The sequence below is a fragment of the Lepisosteus oculatus genome, chromosome 20 (assembly GCF_040954835.1).
Source record: "Lepisosteus oculatus isolate fLepOcu1 chromosome 20, fLepOcu1.hap2, whole genome shotgun sequence".
Taxonomy (NCBI): domain Eukaryota; kingdom Metazoa; phylum Chordata; class Actinopteri; order Semionotiformes; family Lepisosteidae; genus Lepisosteus; species Lepisosteus oculatus.
Window position 1 is genome coordinate 9,655,954 of NC_090715.1, and position 23,643 is coordinate 9,679,596.

The 23,643-nt window shown below is 39.1% G+C and overlaps 1 protein-coding gene across 2 annotated transcripts in view; it reads right to left on the bottom strand.

The window, feature by feature from the left end:
• ankrd11 (ankyrin repeat domain 11) overlaps positions 1 to 23,643 on the bottom strand; it is a 110,735-nt gene that overhangs the window by 27,123 nt on the left and 59,969 nt on the right. The window contains exons 3-5 of one of the 2 annotated variants that reach the window (XM_015368069.2): positions 7,277 to 7,421; positions 4,455 to 4,593; positions 2,796 to 2,876 (exon numbers count right to left, since the gene is read on the bottom strand). In XM_015368069.2, coding sequence (XP_015223555.2) covers positions 2,796 to 2,876; positions 4,455 to 4,593; positions 7,277 to 7,363 — 307 coding nt within the window. In that variant the 5' untranslated portion in view covers positions 7,364 to 7,421. The remainder of the gene's footprint in view (positions 1 to 2,795; positions 2,877 to 4,454; positions 4,594 to 7,276; positions 7,422 to 23,643) is intronic. The other variant, XM_015368070.2, reaches the window with a different exon arrangement.

The following is a 23,643-nucleotide window of genomic DNA, read 5'->3' on the forward strand; positions in this document are numbered from 1 at the left end:
GAAGGAATTAAAGCAGAGGCAGACAGGGCTCTCCCTCACATATTCCCAGTGAGCAAATCTTTCAGCTGCTGCATTCTTAGCAATGTCTCCATCAGCTGTAAACTCTTTTTGGAGACTCTTACTGGCATTGGCACAGACTCTGAAAACCAGACTATAGTGTTCAGCTATTAAAACAAATCTGAACTTCCAGAAGCAATGCACAAAGGAAAGCAAAAGAGCAGAGTACGACCCCTGAAATGCGTTGCTTTCATTTCATCTACAAGAATGGACCTCAGTCCCAATCTTCAGATGGCTGGCCTCTACAGAAGTAGCACACAGAGAATACAGGATGTTTTGTCTGTCCTATGCATCAATACAAAAAGATGTAAAAGATGCAAAAAAATGCATTTAATGCCCGTGAAGAGCTGGGGATAGTATTGTCAAGTAGTGGTCCAGGTTCTTGATCCATAAATAGGATTTGAAACCACAACCTTCAAGGGCACTGCTATTGTGCTGTAGAGCAAGGTAATTCACTTAAATTGCGTCAATAAATAAAATGTGATGGTACTTTGTATTACAAAAGATTTTAAAACACTGGTCCTTCCACAATAAACGCTTCATGTTCATCATGATGACAGAGCCTGTATGACAAAATCTGTAAACATTTTCCAAAATAACTATATATATATATTACACACCAGTACACAAGAACTAAAAAGCTGAGAACATTATTCATTACGCATCATCAGAAAAAATGATTCCTGGCAAAGGCAGCAGAAACAAACAGAGCACTAGATGTATAGAGCACACCTTGGAGAGGAGACTGGTCCATCGCAGTCTCATTTAGCCGTAGCTAGCATGTTGCTGGGCCCCAGAGGAAATGACTATGTAAGCTCTAGACAGGCTGGAAAGAAACCAAGAAGGTTGCTTCCACGTAGCCAAGAACCAGACAGCAGGGGCTGTGCCACCGTATCACCTGTTTGAGTATTAGGATCAAAACAGCAGTCCCCCCCCCAATAACAATCGTACCTCAAAAGAGTTGCAAGGATGATCAAAATGTCAGCTGTTGTATGCTAAAATAAGTTAATAGAACGAAGTTACAAACAGTGAAGGGTTCAGGCCATTTTAAAAAAGGCTCTTGGCTGCTTGAAAACACTGTAAATTGGAAATGCCGCTAGTTTTTCCTTCTGTGTGGCAATGTGAGTATCTATGAGATCACAGCTCCTGGATATGCAGGCAGAAGCTAATGGAGAGATGCCAAGGTTAGCGCAGCGTGGGCAGCAGCAGTGCAGAACTCATCACCATCGCTTCTGCCTCTCCACTTTACAAATCCTGTCCTTTACGCTGTCACTCTCTACTGCATCAAAAGCGCTCTCAAATCCTGGAGTGGGATACGAGCAAGTCACTAGACAATTGCCAACAAAGACCCTCGCCAACATGCACAACTTTATTTATATGCAACTATATGTCCCGAGATGATAATGAACATTGTATTATACCTTGTTTTTCAGCAAAAAAGGAGTCTATTCCAACTTAAGTCAATGCCAAAATCAGCAACAGGATTCGTTGCAGTCTTCCCAGAAGACAAAATGAAAATGGATTAAATTTAGGGGAAAAAGAGCAAATTTTTATAGATCATACTACCATCACATTTATATTCAATAACATAAAGCATCAACCACATACTTTCAAAACAAACAACAATGTAAAGAGACCAAAATGTAAGCAGAAACAAAACTTGCAAAGGGCTAGAAATACATCTAGTTTGGCATTTTAACTAGCTCTTTTTAAAAAGTCTAGGTCCCTAAAATACACTACATCTTGCTACTTTAATAAGACAACTTCCACAATAGCTCTGCTCAAGCAGCCCCCTCTTAAAGCATGCACTAGCCATACCAGCCTTTGTAACAGACATACCAGAAAACTGCAAACTGAGCTCCAAAATGATTTTAAAAATACAGTATTCCAATTCCTGATACCAAAAGGGAGGACTTCACTATTTCTTAAACCAACTTTGTAATAATACAGGGAAGTTAAGGAAGCAACTTCATGGCAATAACCATGTTAAGGAAGCCTATACTCTGGCTCCTTTCAAGAACCAGCCGGACAAAATCCTTGGATCACTTAACTACCAAAGGGCCAGATGAGCCAGAAGACCTCTTGTTTGTAACCATTCATGCATTCTAATAATTAACAAATCTTGTGAGGACTTGGGTGGTTCTGAAATCCGTCAGTGTAGGTGATACAGGATTGTTAATTACATTTTAAATATGCTTCATTTTTCCAGTCTCATTTACTTCCTCCCAAGGTCACAGTCCAGAAAAAAAGCAAAGGATGATGACAGGTAAGAAAATGCGAGTCCCTCTTTTCTTGCACTGAGATCAAATTACAGAGAGATCCATCATAGTAGCCTATAATGCAATTGACCAAATGACCAGAACTTTACTCTATAATGCTTTATTAGCGAGTTATTTAAGACATACATTCCTTTCAGGTTTTCTGTGTAGCCATGTTGAAATGAATTCTGCTATCTTTCGGAAAAAAAATCTCCAGTGCAGAGCTTAAAACAACGGATACCTGAGCTGCAAATTATCTTCAAATCTGACAAAACAACCTAATGCCCTCAGCAGCAAACTGAAATGAAAAGGAAAGGGATGGAATTGGAATACTGTAGCTGGTAAACAAGAGACGCACACCAAAAGTAGAAGTGGAGAAGAGTGAGTGTGTGCCACATGGCAGTGCCCACAGAGAAACGAAGAGCCCCAGTAAGGTGTTACAATGAAGAAACCAGAGGAAAGTAAGGCAGTCGTGTTTACCTGAGTGCGGCCTGTGAGCAGAGAGCGAGGCGGCAGCACACTGGTGATCCCAAGCCTCCGAGGACAGGCCGGGGTCAGAATCTATGAGTCCAGTCAGGGAAGAGTGGGGAGGGCAGCAAGCAGACATGCACACAGACACACAACAGCAGCGTTAAGCAAGGACAGCAAGACCAGGGAGGGGCAGAACAGAGACCCGCAAAAAAAAAAAGGGAGAGTGGAGAGGTTTGGGGAGATGGATAGTTTGTGATAGAATTTTGATAGAATTCAACCACATCCCGGTTCAGTTCAGGAGTGATAATGAGGCAACAGCAGAATGAGCAAAAAATATTTGGCAAAATGTATTCCATAATAAATGGATAAACAAAAGCAGAGGTACAAATGGGAAGCAGATGTGGAAAGAAGCACGAGATGCATTGTGTGTGTAGGTTTTTGAGGGGCAAAGAAGCAGAGATTTTGACAGAGAGGAAAACGTGGGACAAAAGAAGAGAAAAGTGTTAGATCACTGAGATATATTGTCAATCACTATGGATGAGTTTCAAAAAAGCAGCAGGTGCAATTCACTATTGCATACAATTCGAGAGTGTGTATGAGAATACAAGACAACACAAAATGATGATGTGGAATTTGAAAGCATGAATACTAGCTTAATAGCAAATAACTGAAAATAAACTGCCTATTTTCGAGAAACTGAAATTGCAGCAGACACTTGCATTACAAAGCACCTTAAGACAGGACTGAATTCCCCACAGCATCGTCTCTTAAGATTCTCCAAAATCTAGAGATTAGCTAGCAGTAACTTGTCTTCTACAGATCAACTATCAGCCTGTAGCACACATGCTAGTCCTTTTTGAACAGACACAAAACAGCCATTAAAAAATAAAAAGCAAACTAAAATAATAAAGCCTTCAATAAACACTGGTACATCTGACAGCAAAAGTTAGTAACTGATCTCGGCTCTCTAGCTGCAAATAAAAGCCCTAAATTCAAAACTGATCCAAGAATAATACTACACTTCCATCAGTAAAGTGTAGTGTTTATTGTGCATTTGTGACTCGATCGAAAAGACTGGAGCAGTAGATAGTAAGGCCATAAAAGCAAACTTTAAATAATACTCTGAAGTCAAATCTACCAATTTTGTGTTACAGCCCTTGAAAATGTGGAGCGATCACTGCAGCTAAGAAAAGCAATATAGTTGGTATCTAACAATGCCATTCAGTAAGAGAAAAACACGGAAACTCAAAACATTCACGTAAAGATAAAAATAATTAAAACCGAGGCAGTTCTATAAATTTTAGAAATATAAACATTTTATATTCCCCAAATCTTACAAAAATAAAACAGTGAATATTTAATGAAAGCAGAGTTTTGAAAACAAAGTCAAGAAGAACCCCGAGTTCACCTCTCTGGAAAAAATCTAGAAAAACAGCATCTTAAGAAATTACCTCCTTTTATTTAAGAACAAACTTTGCATCCATGGTAAGGTAAAGAGAAGGCCAACAATTTTAAAGTCACAATTCAGATGTTTGGTTTACAGCAACCAACCCAATGAACCTGTGGCATTGATATGCTCAGAGGAAACCATGCTATGCTCTCGACACCAGCGTACACAACAAAAGCAGTGTCTAGCCCAGCCCAAAGTGTGTGGACCCTTGCTCTTACCCGAGTCAGAATCCTTCTGGTCTCCATTGGCTCCAACGGTAAAAGGCAGTTTCCTCTTCGGAGCTTTCTCTTTCATCTCTTTTCCTCCATCATTTCGGTCCAGCTTTGGAGTCTTGTTTAAAGAGACTTTATCTTTATCCTACCGAAAACAGTAAAAGGAACAATTGCAAATTAGGATTTCTTACAACCAAATTAATCACAAAACCATACATTTAAAAAAAATATTTTTCCCCAAGAGTGCAGCAGGCCATAACTCCCCCAAAAAATGTTTGGCTTAATATTACGATTCTGGATCATGAGCCTCAAAATACTAAGAACTTAAAGTCACTGCCCCAGACAGTCACAATCTGGATTAGTGACCGTGTTATATTCCAAAACAACTACAAAGATTATCTAAAATAAGTAACAAAATTAAGAAAAAGCAAAGAGCAGTTTTATTTTTTGCTGTCAAACAGGAGAAGCAGTGTTGTTCGTGGAATTCCCCTGCAGCAAGGTCTTGTCTGTCCAAAGATTTCTAGCAATTACAGGATTTGCAGAGCGTGTCTTTTCCATGGAATTTCCTTTCGTCGGTCCCACCACAAACTGCTGAGTCCCAGATGGGAGTGAGTTCTAACCCTGGGCTTTGTGGTCGATAGCAACTGGAAACCTTCAGCACTCCCGGCTATGAATTCATAAGCCAGGTCTGTTTTTATCTGCCAGGTTGTTTTTCATTTTGTCTGTACAATCTCTGTTGCAGGCCTGTTCACAAAAAGAGAGCTTTTGAAAATAAAGCTCAAATGCATAGTGCTGTATGTCACACACACAAAAAACAGATGGGCACACTGTACTACTGCCTAAGTAGGGCCAAAATAAAAATAACTTTTTATATTTCACAATTAACTTCTTTACTCTGGGATTCAGTCCAATAAGGGACAATAAGGTTGTGATTAGGGCTGTGTGGTACAGAAATGCATGCTCCATTGGTTCCACTAGTTTCCAATATGATTGAGATTCAGGAACTGTTCTAAGAAAAGCAATTTTAACGGTCTCACTGTACTTAAGCCAAACAAACACTTCTAGAAAAAAGGAGCCCATTCTTTTGATTGGGGGTCCTAATATTTTGGCCAGCATGCAGGCATTGCTGATGAGTCAAAACTGAACCGAGTTCTACAGTCCAATGGAATTTTACCTTTGAGCTAAGCTGGGAGAAGGACTTACATAAACAGTCTGAACAGCCTCTTTTTAAGATTTAAAAAACTGCATTAAATTAATGAATCTAAATTGCTGAGTTTAGGAAAATAACAGCGAGAAATAATGCTTTAAAATACTGTCTTGAGTTCTTAAGCACTGCTCTTTGAATTACTGGCAGGGAGAGTGGCTTATTGCCCTAGATAAGTCATAAGACTATGATGTCACCGTGTGCACACAGCTCCCTTCCTGTTTCCCTGAGCTGTGCTTGGTACCGTATACAGTACTGAGAGAGCGAGTGAGAGGTCCACGGCATACTGAATTTTGCTTGAAGTACACTGTGCAGAGACCCGAAGACACACAGTTGGGCATGGTGCAGCATAGCTCGCAGAAACAGCCCAAGGAATTACTCGACAGCGCTGAGCTGCAGCCTCGCTGAAAGCTGGCTTCGTGACCAAACGGTGTTTACGGGTTTCCTAGCAACACCCCAGTTCTATTCACGTCTGATGCAATCCACCTCGGAATGCTGTACATACACAAGCCATTTAACAGCACTGCTGACCCGACACAAATCGCCAGACATCATTATTCAGATGCTTAGCTCCAGGTCCCACAGCAGCAAAAACAGCAAACGTACAGAACCATTATGAATCTTAAACTTGCTAAAAAAAAGAAATAAAATATGCACCACAAGGGCCTTGCTCTCCATTTTGCATTAGTGGCTTTGAGCCCCCACTAGAGTTAAAAGTCCAGTTGTGGACAGATGTTGCACATAATAGGGAATCCATGCCAGTAATGTTTCATTTATTAAGGCAGCTTATCCTTTTTCCTGCTGTAACCTGCAGGAAACACCTGTCCTCTACCTACAAGGGATGGGGTCATAAGCTACTAAGGTTTCACCTTTTGGAAGCTTTAGAGTCCTTAGTAAAAATGTCAATTAAAATTAAAACAAGTACTGTCCATAAATTTACCCTTGTTTGAATTACAATATAAACCATCAGATTAAGAAACCATAAAGAACCCTCCCAGACCGCTGTGCACCTTTGTTGAAGATTACCGTGTAGAGATCAACACATTTGTTTTTATCAACATCAAGATGGGGTACATATGACATTAAAGAAGCAGTCAGTCCACTACTACAAAATAAGAGCACCTCTTCTAGGAGAGTGCCTTATATCACTGGCACCAGTCTGTTAACATCAGTCCACTCATAAAGAGTTATTTCCAGTCTAAAAACCACTGCCAAAAATAAGTCTGGTAATCAAACAGGGATTCAAATGGACTAAATCTCTTGGAGAGGTGGGTAAAACGGTGTTAATATTTGTGATCAGTCAGTTTTTTATTTGGCTGCCCTGTCATTTCCCAGTCACCTCTCCTGAGGTACAACAGTAACAATTAGGGCACATTCGATTTTGTACAAGTCAGAGCAAAGGCTCATTTTCACTGTGCATCTCCAAGCCCTGAATATCCAAGACAAAAGCTCTGATTCTCCTGAGAGACTGCTTTCCACTGTAGTAATGAAAAAAACAAACTGTCTGGAATACCCAAGTCAAAAAAGAGTAGGTAGTTGCCTACCTTAGGTGTAGCTTTATTAGGCCTAAAAGAAGGATCTTTAACACTCTCCACCTGGAATGGAGAGGAATGTCTGTGCTTACCTTTTTCCCAGTCTGCTTCTCCACCATGTCGGTGTTGAGTGGGAAATCCTCCAGCTGGGGTGTTTTAGATCCCCCACCCTTGGGCATCGTTTAGCTTTCGCCACGCCAACTTCATTCACGGCTCCATCGCATCGTCATCAACCGTCTGCCGGGGGAAAGACAGAATCACGCACTGCTCTTTCGAACTGGGCTTCTCTTGAACGAATTGCAGTTCAGCCACTTTATATCATTTTCAACATTAAAATCCCATCAAGCTCTAACCTCCTGAGCAGTTTGGTATAAATGGCACTACCATTATGCACTAATGTTTTTGTACCATTCTAATTTGCGTGTTCTACTCCGACAAATCTAAATAGCTTGGGCTTACTACTGCATGAGACTGAACAGGGCAGACTCAGGATTAACACTAAAGAGGTTAAAATCTACAATGCAAGCCAACTTACAAAACTGTCAAACTAATACATGTATGTCTTTAAGACTTACTGTACTGCAATTAAAGACTTCAGGCATGAACTCCACTAAAATGATACTTTTTTGCACGACAAATTCAAAACACGTTTCAAAGTACTTAATGTCCATGCAATTTGAAATGGTTTCTTTTTGATCTTACTATATGTACCACAACAGATTTTCCACAACCTCAATGGACTTATTCCAAATATTCACTTTTCATTAACTCAGAGGTTAAGGGTTTTGGCAGTTCTGACATTTTTGAAATATTTCTCCTCCATGAAAAAACTATTTTAAAGGCACTCTGTAATGATTACAGGCACAAATTAACACAGACTGAAAATGAAAGTAGCTGAAACAGATCCTGTCAGATTTGTGCAGACGCAGGTTTCTTTGCAGAGCACAGCAAAAACATCCCCATTTACATGCATATCATCAGGTAAGAGACGGACCACTCTACAACAGCTGGAAAATGTGTATATCAAAAGAAATGGTGTAGTAACATGCTTCGCAGTAACTCAGTCTACAGTTACAAAATCCTATGACCAAAAGAAAAGTAGGCTAACAGCTGAGCACCTTTTGTAGAGGCACAGCAAGCAAGGCAGAAACGGGACTGCTCTGGTACAGAACTCATGTCTTTGTCTCTCCATACTGCTTTATTTTCCCTTTTAAGCAGCAAGAAGCAGCAAGATCACATGCAAGCCACTTGAGTGGAACATGAATAAAAGATATGTAAAGAGTTCCTGAATATTGTTTCATCCACAACACATTTTCTACAGTGTGCAGAGGGCTACAATTTCTTCTGAACCCCCCCCCAGTAAATACTGGCAGTCCACAGCCATGGCGCCGCAACCCCTCCCTCTGCTGTTCTCCTATTCAAAGATGGCTATTTATAACCGAAAGGCAACAACGCACTGTGAAAATTTAATACTTCTCTTACCCGCATGTGGGAAACCGACGCACAGGCCTTCTGCCGCCGACAATTACTGATCTCAAAAGTGACAAAAAAGGTCGGGTCCCAAGAAGCAAAACACACACAAGGCCTGTGCTCTAATTAGGTAGGTTATCCTGAACAAACAAAATTGCAAGCCATGAACTAAAACATAAATAGAACTTCGGTGTAATATTTCAAACGGTAATATTAAATCAACGCAGCCTGTTTTTTTTTTACTTCAGGAATGGACATAAGTAAATTAAAACTGCAGGATGCAAGCTCCACATTCTCTTGCGAAGAACATGCCTATTATTTGCATCATTCTGAATTCTGTATGTTATCTATTCAAGTTAAGGTCCCCGTATTAATTTGACTTAAGTGAAATTAAGTCAATAAGGGGATTTCTTTAATATTGAAGCAACAGCACCCAAGGAGGGAAACTTAACATTAGCAACTTCATTGAATGTTTTGGTAACAAGCTTTCTCAGCGCTCTCTTTTCTCAAAGCGTGTGCAATCAGCTCGTGTCAAACCAGCTCTTTCTGTAACTGATTACGCTCAGAGCTGATAATTCATTCCACATGAATATGTACGTTAGGTCACCAAAGCACATTACCAGGGCATAGGTCTACCACACAACCAGACGATTGAAAAGAGCTTCCAGTGTATGTTTATATTGCCTACTCTTTTATAAGAATTACAGAATAAAACCTTCCTCCATAAAAGTGATTCTTACTGATCATTGGTCACATTCACCCTTATTCTAATTTCATACCCAAAGGAATACAATACGAGGTGAAAACCTCATCCCCGGCCCCCCACGCACATCTCTAACCCTCACTGCTCTCAGCCTAAACATCACAGGAAACATGGATTTTTACACACTGGGCTCCAGACAGACAAGTAATGAAAGCACTGCAGAGGAATCAGGTCTGTTCTCAGGCATCCTGAGTGATAAGGGGAGAGGAAGCAACTCATACAAGGGCAACCAGTTTTCCAGTAGTTAGTGTCCATCAGAAAATTGCTTATATAAGTATATACTCCTATAGCATACACATTAAGTAGGGAGCTGCGCCAGCATGCGTAGGCTGCAAAGGAACAGGTACGGTTTATTCCATGCCGAGAGGAAAAGAGAAGATGTTTCGGCTGTGGTGCCTTCTTCAGGTGTGTGGAGGCATGGAATATACCTTTACCTGTTCCTTTGTAAAATACACATGCATTATAGGTATAAATTCTACATTTAGTAGCCCAAGAGTTTACAACACAACTGTGCACAACAAGATGTTTAAAGACAGGCACATGAGAAAGACCACATCACTGCACTGTGACATGCTGCCTCTAGTTTAGAGTTGTATAGGACCTGGGACTATCATTCTGCAGTGGTGGGCTTTTCTCTTTAAAACCACGGAAACACAACATTGATAAACCTGCCACTTCTTCCACTGAAAACTTTTTGTGCCAAGGAAAATACTCAGCAAAGCACACAAGAAAAAAATTAATGACATATTATAGCTGTGATAGAAAAATCTGACTAAAAGCCTCACTAGCAAAACATCCTGTAGAGTCTAAAACATTTTAATTAGTAGAAACAGTGAAATGTATAAAGTCAACACAAGCTAAAGAAAATAAAAAATGACTTAAGTTATAAACTACCATGTTGAATACATGCGGTCTTTCTCATCTTTGGTCTCAGAGGAATGCCTATACTGGAAATTCAAAATCAATTTACAATATAATTCATTGCAACTAATCCTCAATATTGGCTGCAGTTCATACATCGCAATAACGTGCTAGATCCCAGTTTATTACAAAACCAATATAAACCTCTATTAAAAATAAATAAGTCTTAATAAAAACCGCCTACTGAAAATGTTCAAGGTTTGATTAAATTTGCAAAGTCAAAAGCCCCTTTTGCTGAAGATATGTTGAAGTTTTTCAGTCTTAAATTGTCTTTTGTAAAAGACAACAACAGACAGATGAAGTTCCTATTCTGGTAAATCTCTGAAGGGCCTTTTAATTACAATCAAAATCAACCTACTGCTTTTTCACAAACAACAGGGAGCATTACGGTACAAACATGCTACATGGCAGATCTTGGACACTTTTTAGTTTTATTTTTTTAAAAAGGGAATGTTAAGTTCAATAGATATTGCAAGTGGTCATGATGTAAAGTGAAATATTTTACATTACAGTTCCAATTAGTCCTTAATACAGAATAAATAAATTACATTTATTAAAACAAATGTAAAATGAATGTTGAATTGTTTTAATTCATTACTAGGTTGGAAGTATTGCAGAAACCAAGTAATTCACTTTAAAAAGTAATTGGAGAAAACAACTATGCCTTGAGAACATCTGTGAGCATGAGTTAACTTTTCCATTGCAAGTAGCTTTTATAGAGTTAGGGAACCATGTGACAGATCAATGAAGGTTTCAGAATGTACACTAGACACTGCAGAAGGAAAGCGCCTCTTTCAGTCTCCTTCGACACACAGAATAAAGAAATTCCTCATCCCCCTTAACCTTGAATAGAGGATTAAGCATTATTGATTGTTCCAGTAAGACCCAGCAGAGACAATGTGCTGCTAATAGAGCATTGATTACTAATGACAGTGTAAAATATCTTTTTAGAACAAAGTCAGCGTTTCCCCGAGATATTAGATCTTCACACAGCAAATGACATTTTTAAAATGTGCTATAGTTTAGGGAAGTGCGTTATTGGCTCATATCCTCTAAGTGTTCCCTACAGATGAGGAATTCCATGCGCATTAAAATCAGGGTTTACTACACACCCATTTAAGCCACTGTAGAAAGGACTCACAGGACCAGCTTTAAAACTAGGAGTGTTGGAGGTAAACTGAAGTAAAATACTGAAGTATAAAAACCTTACTTGATGAGAAACATGAGTTTAAATTAACAGGACACCATAAACCAATTGCATCTAAACTTATAGTTAAGTTTCAAAACATATTTCAGAATAAATATGATCTCACAAAAAAAATAACATGTCAAGTTGCCCGAGGGTGATAGGAAAAGCTTTCCACCACACCTACTGCACAGCAGTTTAGTTGCCCCCACACTGTCTGGGAGCCTCTGTACTCAAGAGAGGCTGGCCCTGCACAACACTTCTCCTGTACTACACGCGCACAGATCTGGGCATGTGCACAGCACCTTCAACATAGACAAGCTGAGGGCCGCTCTGCAAACAAATGTTGCTGTGCACTGCAGGCCTTTCTGTGGTCATGCCACTGCTGGCGTCCTCTCAGTGCGGAGACACAGCACGCACTGTTAGGCATCAGCAGTGATGCAGTTTCTCATGACAGCTCCTGCTGCTGCATTACCATGAGATGAGTACCGCACAGCCCAACTCACTGTCTTCGCCTTCACCGCAGCCAAGTCTCATCACACATACACACACTAAAAAACATGGATGCAAGCTGATGAAATAGCACTACAGAAGCAGGCTAAGCATTAGCACATAGGATGTTTGTTTTGACTGCATAACAAGCAATAAGGCAAAACTGACTTTAACCCAAAGTCCTCAACCCATTTAATAAAGGAACTGAGAAATATAGACTTAAATGCAAACATCTCAGTCCAGCTAAATCTAAATACTAGATGAATGTCAGAGGAACAGCCACCATAGATCTGAATATAAAATCAAGTCCTGCAGGCCATTGTATTCATATTCATGATTACTAGTGGAGCTTCTTTTCTCTACTGAAACTATTTACATTTAATATAAGAAACACCTCAGTCAGTGTTTGGTGTGCAAACAAAGCACTGCAGCAGCCAGGCTGGCCCACTCCAGTATCTAAGCAACAGGGCCTAGATTGGCTTTATAGCCCATGACCTGTGCAAATTCATTTCATTAGTCCCTTTTGTGCACAGGGGGAAAAACAAACAAGCAGCATGGAAGTACATTGTGCTTCTGATTAACAACACAGCAAGGGCCTTTCTGCTTTTGGAAGGATACTGCACTTTCTTGTTTTAGCTTGCTAAACCTCTCCAGGGCTAATCCACCTGAGCGTTTTCTTCACATCACACACTTGCACAACCCCATACTACCTCGGAAACACCACACAAACACCAAACGCTATTGCTTCAAAAGCACATTTGTTGTAGTAAAGGAGTATAAATATAAAGTAGTTCAGGTGGGTCAGGCTAAATATAAAGTATATTTAATTAGGTCATATGAACAGGAAGTATAAATGTAAATGTTTTTCAGTTGGTAAATATCAATATTGCCCTGCATATTATGAAATTAAACTGATAATTGTAAAACAACCTTTACAGACATGCTCTGCTTCACTATCCTCCCTCTTGGTATAGTAGATAGAACTGCTGCTGCACAGCTCTCCGACCGATTCTGGGCTGTGGAATCTTCTGTGCAGAGTCAATGTTCCCCCCATATTTAAATGGGTTCTCTTGAGGCATGCTGACTGGGTGAACTGGTGTCTTGTCCCTGTGTGACTGCGTGGATGCTCTGTGATGGGATGGCATCCTGTCCAGGCTGTAATCCTGCCTCGTGCCCTGTGCAGGCTTGGGGTTGCTGCATCCTTTAACTAGGAATAAGATACTTTCCGATACTGAATGGGTAACGCCCTTCTTCAGATACACCTGCGCTCCAGGTCTTGGTCAGGGAATTCTTGCAAGGCCAGAAGGCATTAGGGAGATTTTTGTTCCCTGTCAAGTACTGTTCTGTGTATATGAAAGAAAATCTTTGCTACACTGGATATGATTTAAAAAAAAATCAAGGACAAGGACATTTATTCTCCCTTCCAGAAAAATGCTTATTCTCCTAGAAGCAATTCCACTTCCAATAAGATATGAACTGAAATAAATTGTTGCTTGATAAATAAATCTAAGTCATGACTTCCACGTGGCCTCACAGGTAAACAGATTGTTCCCCCATGATAACCCAGTCCCTGTTTTTTTTAATTGCATCTACTCATCCTTCCTTTCAGCAGAACCACATCAGATCTTAAATGGTGCACTGCCATTTTTCACACAAAACACAGAAAAGAAAGATATTAGAGGCGGTGGTGGTGACACACATCTACAATAATACACACGCAGGGCCTGTTGCTTAGCAACGTACGACAAAAGCACGTGTTAGCAAGTAGCTGGCAGCAAACGGCTGTAAATGCACTATGGCATTTATTGAAGTGCACAGTCTCTGAATAAAATCCATAACAATCTATTGCCCTATTTCATTCTCTGATCTATAAAAACAAGATGTTCTGTGGAAAAGCCCAGACATTGTGCCAAATAATTACCTGAGACTCACATTTCAAAATCACAAACTTAGAATGTACAACAGCTAGAATGAAAAAGGCAAATTCTAAAATAAATCTTGAAAAGGGATTTCCACAGCTTTTAGAAATATGCTCGTTTCTTAATATAATACACACAGTGCACTCTATATTGATGTGTATTCAACTAGTATTACTCGAGCATTGGATAATACTGCATGATATCGGTACTGTTGATGTTTGTTCTCATTTGGTTTTTATCAATGTTTGAAAATTTGATAAAAACTGAGTAAACAAATTTTATAGACAGAGGCTTTCCACCCAAAATTAAAACAGCAGCTTGCTCCTCACGCTTTCATTTTTAAAGAAATGCTGTTGAACCGACCAACAAATCCAAAGAGATGTGATCCAGGTGTCAAGATCCAGGAAATCACCCTAAGCATTACATGCTACATGTGTACAGATTTGTCTCTGAAGCCTCAGCAGCTCATATCTCCATTCTATTTTTTCTGACACTAGAGAAGAAATGAAATTCAGGCTAGCACACTGTGATAACTACCAAGTATATTTTAGAAATAAGTTTCAAAATCACTTGAGTATGTAAAAAGCATTAAATGTAAAACAACCTGAAAAACAAAAGTAGGCTACAAATGATACTGGATTTATATTAGCAGATTTACTGCATTTAAGGTTAAAATCTACAATTAAATAGCCTATTAACAGCAAGCTACACTGGCTAAAAGACTAACTCAAGATCTAGTATCCATCTAACTTGCACTCAGGCCCAGAGCATCAATCAATGTGACAGCTAAAACTTCACACTGAATGACATTCTGAATTGCAGAGTACATTTTTGTCATCTAACTTTTATCATTTTTAACCATCTGTAAAGTCTCTGTAAAAAAGCTTTGATGTAAATTAAACACTTTGTCTTCAGTTACAGGTGGTGTTTTGATTGATGTTTTTCAAACTTATCAGTTACAAGAAAAAAGTTTTAAACACCAGTTATCACTTTGACAATGTGTTCAGTTCCAAACACTTGTACCGTAGCTAATCATGAATACCAGATGGTGTGTCAAGAAAGTTGGATCTAAAAGAGATCACTTTATTAGCCATATACAATTTCTTGCATTAGTAAAGAACTCATGCTTTATTTCCTTTTTCCTCTTCAATGAAAAACTTTACTGCACATTTAAAAAGTGAGATAATGTAATAAAGAACCACTAAAGTCTTAAGACATTCTACCAAAATTAACAAGGTAGTTTAATTTCTATCTCAGCCACTGAAAGAACCAGTGGTAGTGTTACATGTTTTCCAACTGCTTCACTATATGCAATTTTTAAAATGTATCCTCAACTGAATGCTTTTCTTTAGGTACATTACCCACTTAAAATTCTATTACTTATTCTTGTTGCACTTTACCCCCTGCAGTTTAGAGATATATTTAAAAAAGATTCAGTCACCGTGCTCTACATTCACAGCACATACCATCCGCTCTCCTTCACAAACGCAGTAACAGCTCATTTAAAACATGGAAAACACACCAAGCACATCACAGAAGTCTTCAATCTCCATCTTTGTTAAGGAGGTTCTGGTATGAAATAAAAGACGCAATTAACAATATGGAAATATCTATTTGGCAACAAATATTCTGATCATGGATTGTTTAAAAGGCATTATTCAAACACATCAAGCACATGCAATTTTCTTATCTACAGCTGTGCACCATAAGACTGATAAAATGTATATCAGGTTTGCTAGAATTTAGTATACTGAATGGGTGTCTGGGTTATATCAGACTTATTTAGAAGCAGTCTGCTTTGTGATTATAACACTTCACTTGGATTTTCATATATTAACTTAATAATCCAATGTCCAAACTGGGGAAGGGCAGTTTAGTTTCAGCCTAATAAAAATCATAAAACGTGACCATATTTACAGAGAGGGGCTAAATAATTAAAACTTCTACTGCACAGAACTGCACCAGCACTGAATACAAGATGTGGCTATATTGGCACAGAGCCTTCTCGCGCTGGAAGTCTTTTGTACATCTTATTACCGAAATACATTTTGACCAAGTACATAATAGACCCATGTGTCCAGTTCCACTGTTTAGACATGTGTATGAGATTTGGTGCATTGCCAGTTTTCGCATTTGTGCTGATGTTCACACAAGCTGTATAATGGTCAATTCATCTTTTTTAGCACCTGACACTCAAAGGAAAAATCATTTATAGGACAATATGATGTGATTCACTAAAAAATACATGGCGACTCATACTTCAGTTCTAATCACTATCACTAAGTTAATTCTAAAATGTTGGCAACCACCAACCTGCAGAAGTAGCTGAGCAGTCTTAGTTCCAGAATGCTACCCCTATCCCACATTGTTAAACCTATGAGAACAAGTTAGTGAGGAATCAGAAGACCAGATGTCTTCCGTTTGGTACCACAATATTGCGTTTACCACAGTATTGTTTTTCAAGTGACTTATTTGCTTACAAATCAAGATAATGTGCTATACATAGCTACTGCAGCAATCTGAACTGTACGACCCACAGAGAAATTGGTCGACTTTACTCTCAAAATATCACACAGAGCTCTAAAGTGAAGCCACCGCCAAGGCTAGCCCTGTATTGCTTGTAGAGGAGACAGTAACACTTTCTGCCAAGCCCAATCATATCACATAGAAGTGCTTCTGGAGAAACAGCAATCACAGTACAGCATTCACAAGTGTCAGCTCAAGACTGTTTCACAGAACCCTACATCATTACTAGGGAAAGCTGAAAACTACAATGTTAAATATGCCTAACTTGCATATTTCAACTACTGACTACACAGCTGCTTTGTTTCCAGGATGTAGAAAACATTTATCTCCATAATCGCACAAACGTATACTTTTACATCCTCCAAAAACACTCAGAAATGCTATAAAGTAGAAATGGGCTATTTTGCGCAACAGCTGACGACTTCCGTAGCCAAACTTTACTCCATTGGAATTGGAACAACCATCCAATTAACCTCTTCTACTCCTAAAGCCATCCAACACTTCAAAGAACAATTCTGCCAGGAAGGTTGTGCTGTTAAAAAAAAATTGATTAAATCAATAAGTAAGGCTATATGTTTTCATTTCTGAATTCAGTGCATCTGCAATAATCTGTCAACTATGATAATGTAAAGCGTAAGGTATTGTATACTTTGGTGCTTTTCACACCTGCGTCCAAGATGGATGTAAAAGGTTAAGCTCACAGTGTGGGCAGACACACGCACCTTGGCTCTGCCATACATATCTTCTAACCCGGCTGCTTCTAAACCACATCAGACAAGATTGTTCAGCAAGAGTAGCTTTTGGAAAAGAGCCTTTTGCTAGCTTAAACAGAAGAAAGAATGCATGGCTCAAATGTGGTGAACACCAAAAGTAAAGAAACCATTAAATGTCTGCCGATTAAATAAGCCATCCTTCCATATCTCCACATTTGGAGCAGTTTTAGTATGACTGCAATGTACCAACAGATAGCAATTTCAACTGAAGTGTTATTTATCAGACTTCAATCAAGAATAAGTTAATTTCTCAATTCCATTCAAAAACAGATCAGAAATACTTAACTCAAAGTGCCTGTAATGTTAAAAAAAACTTGCAATTTTCATTTTTTATGGTGACTCGACATCTACTTATCCGTTTTTATACTTTAGCTTTTTGTAGCCTTCTCTGTTTTTTTTTTTTAGAGTGTGGGAGAATTCAGCAGCTGCTATAACCAAGTGAAATTAACCAGATCCCACAGGAAAAGGCATTCAAGCTGCCATTAAAAATCGGCATCACTGAGGTTACTGGTATCTTATGATGTAACACAATCTGGTGTGGAACTGGGAATATTAAAGCCAGCAAGAAAATAGAGCCAGGTCATTCCCCCAGTTTATGGAATTTTCTTGTAGAAGCAGAAGGACAAAGCTTATACGTTTATATGTTGAACACATCACTGATGAACACAACCATGCTATTTCACTCCAAATCTGAAAAATCATGAAGTACACCATCCTGTTAACATCAACGCAATATCTGCCTCTATGGATCGGTCTTTAACTTCCACCTGCTCTTGGCCTTCAACCTCAACATAATGATGTTCAGATAAAGTTTTTCCAACACTGACGGCTCAAAAAAAAATCTCAAAATCTGATGGAATTACAACAAAAATCAGGTGAAGATGAATGGTCTTGATGCTCTCTCTTCAACAGAAAGTTAAAACCTGCAACGTGTGACACCCATCAACGAATCATATTTCCTGTACATAAAACAGATAGTGACTGTAAAACATTTTGAACTTTTTCTTTCATTCTTAGTAGCAGGTTCCTGTGCCTGAGAGTGTGACTGCAGGCAAAGCCTCCCAGGCCGGGCTGTTCTCCAGGGTCTCTAGCTGTGCTCGAGAGCTTTATTGAAGTCAGCATAAGCCCTCCGGTGGTCTGCTCCCATGGATCTGCCTTGCAGGCACTCAACAATTCTCTTCAGGTGTTTCTGATGAATTGCATTGCTGCAAAATTTGACAAACCTCCAAAGATGGCAAACATGATGCCCCCGCCAACTTCCCTCCTACTAGGATATCACAAGAAAGCTTATACCAATCTAATAAACAGGAAGCACATTACTGGCTGTTTTGGCCTCGATTAACCTAGGCTAAAACCATGCAACAATGTACACCAACACAGGGCCATACAGCAATCCTAGGCTGGGAAGATTTCAGAAAAAATACATAAAACAATCTAATCTAATTTTAGAAATCAAAAATGCTTGGGCTAATTTTTAACTTTAAGATAAAGGGACAATTGTAAAAAACTTTTGGTAATTTTTAATTCTCAAAGATTTTGAAACATTATAATTTAACAGATGTATGCATAAAGATTTCTACTACGAGCATCTTAGCAGGCCATATTTAACAAAGCCCAGATTCCTATAGTGCTTCTGCACCTTTATTAAATGTTTTAGATGGTGCAGTCTAGCTGCTGTTTATCACTCCAGTATTAATATGTAGATGCCTGATAGTGCAGCATCATTATAAACGATCAAAGAGTATGATTCCATGGTTGAGCTCAGAATGCTGAGCCAACAGCTGAGCTCACTCATTGGCCAGCTTATCGGTGAACCAGTGCTGTAAGATGGCAAAGTCACTTTCAAACAAGAGAAAAAAAAAACATTCCTTTGAACCCAGTACTGGGAATTCCTTAAAAGTGATATCCCGACTCAGACTTTAACTGCCAGAATGCTACATGTTCTGCATTAAAACATACATATTTTAAATGCAGCAGTGAGACCTCCAAGGGCCGAAGGTCTGCATGAGAGCTAACTGGAATGTTCTAAGTGAGAGGCAAGCACCAAGCAGAATTTCAATTTTACAAGCACAGCAGTGGGTGTAGCAAACTTTCAGATCAAAAGATTAATAATATATCAATGGGATGATAAAAGGAGCAATAACTCTTGAGCGCAGCATGCTCAGAGGTGGAAACATTTGAGAAAAGCTACTGCTCTCCATTGTAGTCAAAGCAGGCCAATGAATGAGAGCTTCGTGTTTACACAGTGGTGTCATCTGGAAAATACATTTCTGGCCAAAAGGCTAGTGCTGACCAAGCTCCTTTCATTAAAAAGAAACTGCAGCCTGAAAATTACAGGTATATACACTATGCAATAAATGTGCTTCAAAAGCGCAGTATAATTTATTAAATTATATTGATTTACTTCAATGATGTTCAGAATCATTATGTCCTCTGAAACTACTACAGTCTTATCCTTCATGTATATACATGTGAATGATGTTGTATATACCAAAAGTAAAATACTACTGCTGAATATTTCATAATGTCCATGTATTTCCTATTTCTAAAAACGCAATGTGTACTTGACTCCTGCATAAGACTCAGCTCAGAATTAGAGAATGACATTTTTCTCCTGCCCATCATTTCTAGGCGATTGTTACTCTTACACCTAAAGGTAAGCTCCGTCCCACAACAATTAGATCATACAATTATATACATACACACACGTGAAGTGTCCAAACTTGATGGAAACCAGCTGAATGTTTCCTATAAATACAGGTAGTGGACAATAAAATGGAAACACCAACAAAAAGGGACATTGGGCCACCATTTGCAGTCTGTATGAGCCATGGCATAGAGTCTACCAGCAACTGGAATTCTGTAGGTGTGATGTGGCACCATTTATCCACAAACATGCCAAGTTAATGGAAAAGGAAAATGCAGTCTCAGGAGTCATTCCACACTATTCCGTAAATACTTTGTTTTAGATCCGAGAGAGAGAAAGCCATGAAATAGACAACATCATTGTCGTCTTCATCACAACATTGGGGAAAGGTCACATGCTCTCTGGATGGAGGCATTGTTATCCTGGAAGACACCCCTCCCAGCAAAAAATGCTGCAACATAGGTTGAAGATCACTCAGTACCATTAAGTAGCAATTAGCATTGACCCTGCCTTCTACGGGAATGAGTTCACCCAAACTATGCCAGGAAAATGTGCCTCATTATGTTATGAAACCACCAGAACCACTCACTTTTGAACCAGAGCACTCAGGACTGTAGGGTTCTTTATTTGGTGATATCAATAACATGGTAAAAGAAGCTTTGCAAACATTGCCAGGGGCCACGGGCGGCCTGTGCGCTGTTACCTCACTACTGTCTCCCTTTCGTCGGATTTTCAGACTGTTTCTGATTAAACTGGCTGCTTGCACCCCAGGCTGATATTTGGAGTAAAACGATCTGTAGTTCCTCACCTGTTGCGCCTTGCACTCTGAATTAATGCACGGATAATATGATACTGGGGTAAGCACTTCCAACCCCTGCTGGCCTTTGCTAATGTCTTTACCTCAGATTTCCATACTGACATCATTGATCGTGAGCCATCAGCAAGTTGAGCTGTCTTGGTCACTGAAGGTCCTGACAAAAGTGCCCCAACAATTACCCTTATGTCAAAGTCATGCAGGCCTTGCAGTCAGGCTCACCACAGCTAACAGCAATACATCTTCATAAATTTTCATTCTTGACCCTTGACCCTTGAGCATGCTGGGATGTTATTTGCTTAACATATACCAATATATAAAAAGTCACACCTGTGTAGAAGATCTTGCTTTCAATGTACTTGGTGTCCCTTATTTACTTAGGTATTTGGTTTTTTTGTCCACTATCTATAATAAAATAACACCTTTAGTACTTACTCAGAAATTACGTAGAATATCGGATTTTTAATCACGTTACATTTTAATACATTTGTAAGGACAAAAAGAGGAGTTGCAGTTTTTAATAGTTTCATGTTCACTCACTCATTGCTCCTTACTCAGCTGTACATATCACAATCTGACCTCACAGACATTCTACAAAATACAGTCTATACCTTCTGCCAGAGCTAGCCTTTCATCTTGACTCAGAGGGAGAGTCCTTGCTAGCAAACATTTTCAGCTTTTTGTGAGAAAAATGCAAAATGTTTAAGATACCTAAAAAAATACAGGCTAAGGTATTAGGTGAAACAGAAAAACTGAGATAGAATCATTAACTGCATACTGTATAAAAACAGGGCAAAGTTTTCAGTGCATTTGTATAGGTTGCCTCTTGGATAAGTGTGGTGAAAGCAAGCTATGTTCTGTACTGTGTAGCTGAGGCCAGTGATGTGGCTTTGATTACTCTTTGTAATGTGCTTGTCTTTAAAAAAAAGTGCTCGGCAGACAGTAAACAACTTTGCTGCAAGCAAGCGAAGCCAACACATGCTCACAAGGTTTCATAAAACCAGCTTCCTTTCAGTAATTCACCACACTAAACATATAGCCCCTGTTCTCCAGGCTGCTGTGCAGATTCTAAATAAGACAAAAACACGCTGTGAGTAAACTCTTGTATATAAGACTAAAAAAGAGCTTCTTGGCAAGTGCTCTGGTGACAGAGGGCCAGTAATACATGCCATGCTCAAAACTGTTTTGAACAACTTTAACCTTCCTCTTTTCTCTCACAGATCACCTGCTCTTCCATTAGGATATAAAGATGCTGTGTTCCTAGATTCAATCCCCACACTTTCAATCTACATTTGAGTGGAACAGTGAGCTTTCTTTTTGGATATGGTTCCACATTAGGACCTGTACATATATGCATAATGTGGGAAAAGTCACTTGATCTATTATGTAGTGGAACTGCTGGCACATAATGACTTCTGTTCGTCTGCATATCACTAGTGGAAGAAGCAAGTCCTATGTATAAACGTTCTGGGCATCCATTGCAATTAAAAGCACTACAGTAATTCAGGGAATTATGAATCCACAACATTTTGATGGTAAAAATGCATAAGTGTAAGCTGTTTCATGTAACAGTGGGTGACAAAAAGCATTCTTGAAAAGCTGAGCCCTCAGTTGTACAACGCTACTGCAAAATGAATTGACGAGATCTCAGTACAGAGAAATCGCAATGAATTCTTCATTAGGCTTCTTCTCACCTGATACAAAGGTTTTGGAAACAATAGGATGTTATAACTTATTAAATTTTCTTCAGCTTTATGTGACCTACAACAAGGCTCAAACTTAGAACCCTTCTGTATGTCAAACATACATAAAAGTGGAATTTAAAAAAGGGCTACAGTGCAGACAGGTGCTGGCTTTTCATCATGTTAGGAAATGTTAAGATCCATAGGAGGACAACATTGCTCTGAAGAAGGCACACTATTTCCAGTAGCTTTTATTACACTCAGAGTATGCAGTATAATCACTAATGATATCAGGTTTCCGGAACTATCGGGGAAGATATGGATGTAGTAAGAAGTGCACAACTGCGCTGACAGGACAGTTTTCCTGATAAATGGATTCTGATCATCAATGGTTAGTCTTAGGATAAAAGGCAATACTGTAACTTGTGGGGATTGGGAAAGTTTAACAGCCCTGTGCCCCATGTTATTGCATATCTGGCCAAAGTCTTTTATAAGGCCTAAACAAACAAAAGCATCAGGTTTATTTGTATATAAAATGAAGCCCTTCTACCTTCTTTAAAGTGAAGCCAGGTGTTTTTTTCTTTAAAAAAAAAAGGACGGACTTCTGTTTCAGCTTTGCTTTCGACAGAGGGCCTTTCAGCTTGCTCGAGTCTTTTCGTGAGCACAAAGAGCCAGCAGCCAAGTTACACCACAGCCTGAGAGCTCTAACATTTGGCCCCTATTAGGTTTCAGGCAGTCGATCTGATCCATGGGCCTCCCTGTGACAAGGCCCATGTTGTCCTTGAGTAAGTCATTAGGCGTTCTGAGAAAGAGCTTGTGCTCAAGGGAAAGCTAGTGTGTACCAGCCTAAGCAGAGATGCCGAGGTTATTCTAGAATGCTACACTTTCTCTCCATTGTTTTTGTTTCATTCTTTGCATTTCAGATATCAAGGTCATAATGAACAGCATGTGTGCTTTTTATTTCAGCCAATAAACGGACCATAGAAATTTCTGAAAGTTATTTTTTTCTTTTTTCTCAGCACAGTATGCTATCAAGGTAGAATCATACAATATTCAGTTTCTCCATTTGAATAAAAATGGGAAAAAAAAATCAATAAAAATATATTAGTTACCAAATTCCAACTATAAAAGCAAAGAAGGATTTTACAATAACAGTTCACTAAATATTGTTTTGTAAAAAGCCTGCATCTTTGTGAGAAACAAATGCATGTAACAATTTAAAATGTCACTGTTCCCAGACAGGTTTAGACTAAAGATTGTATCGGT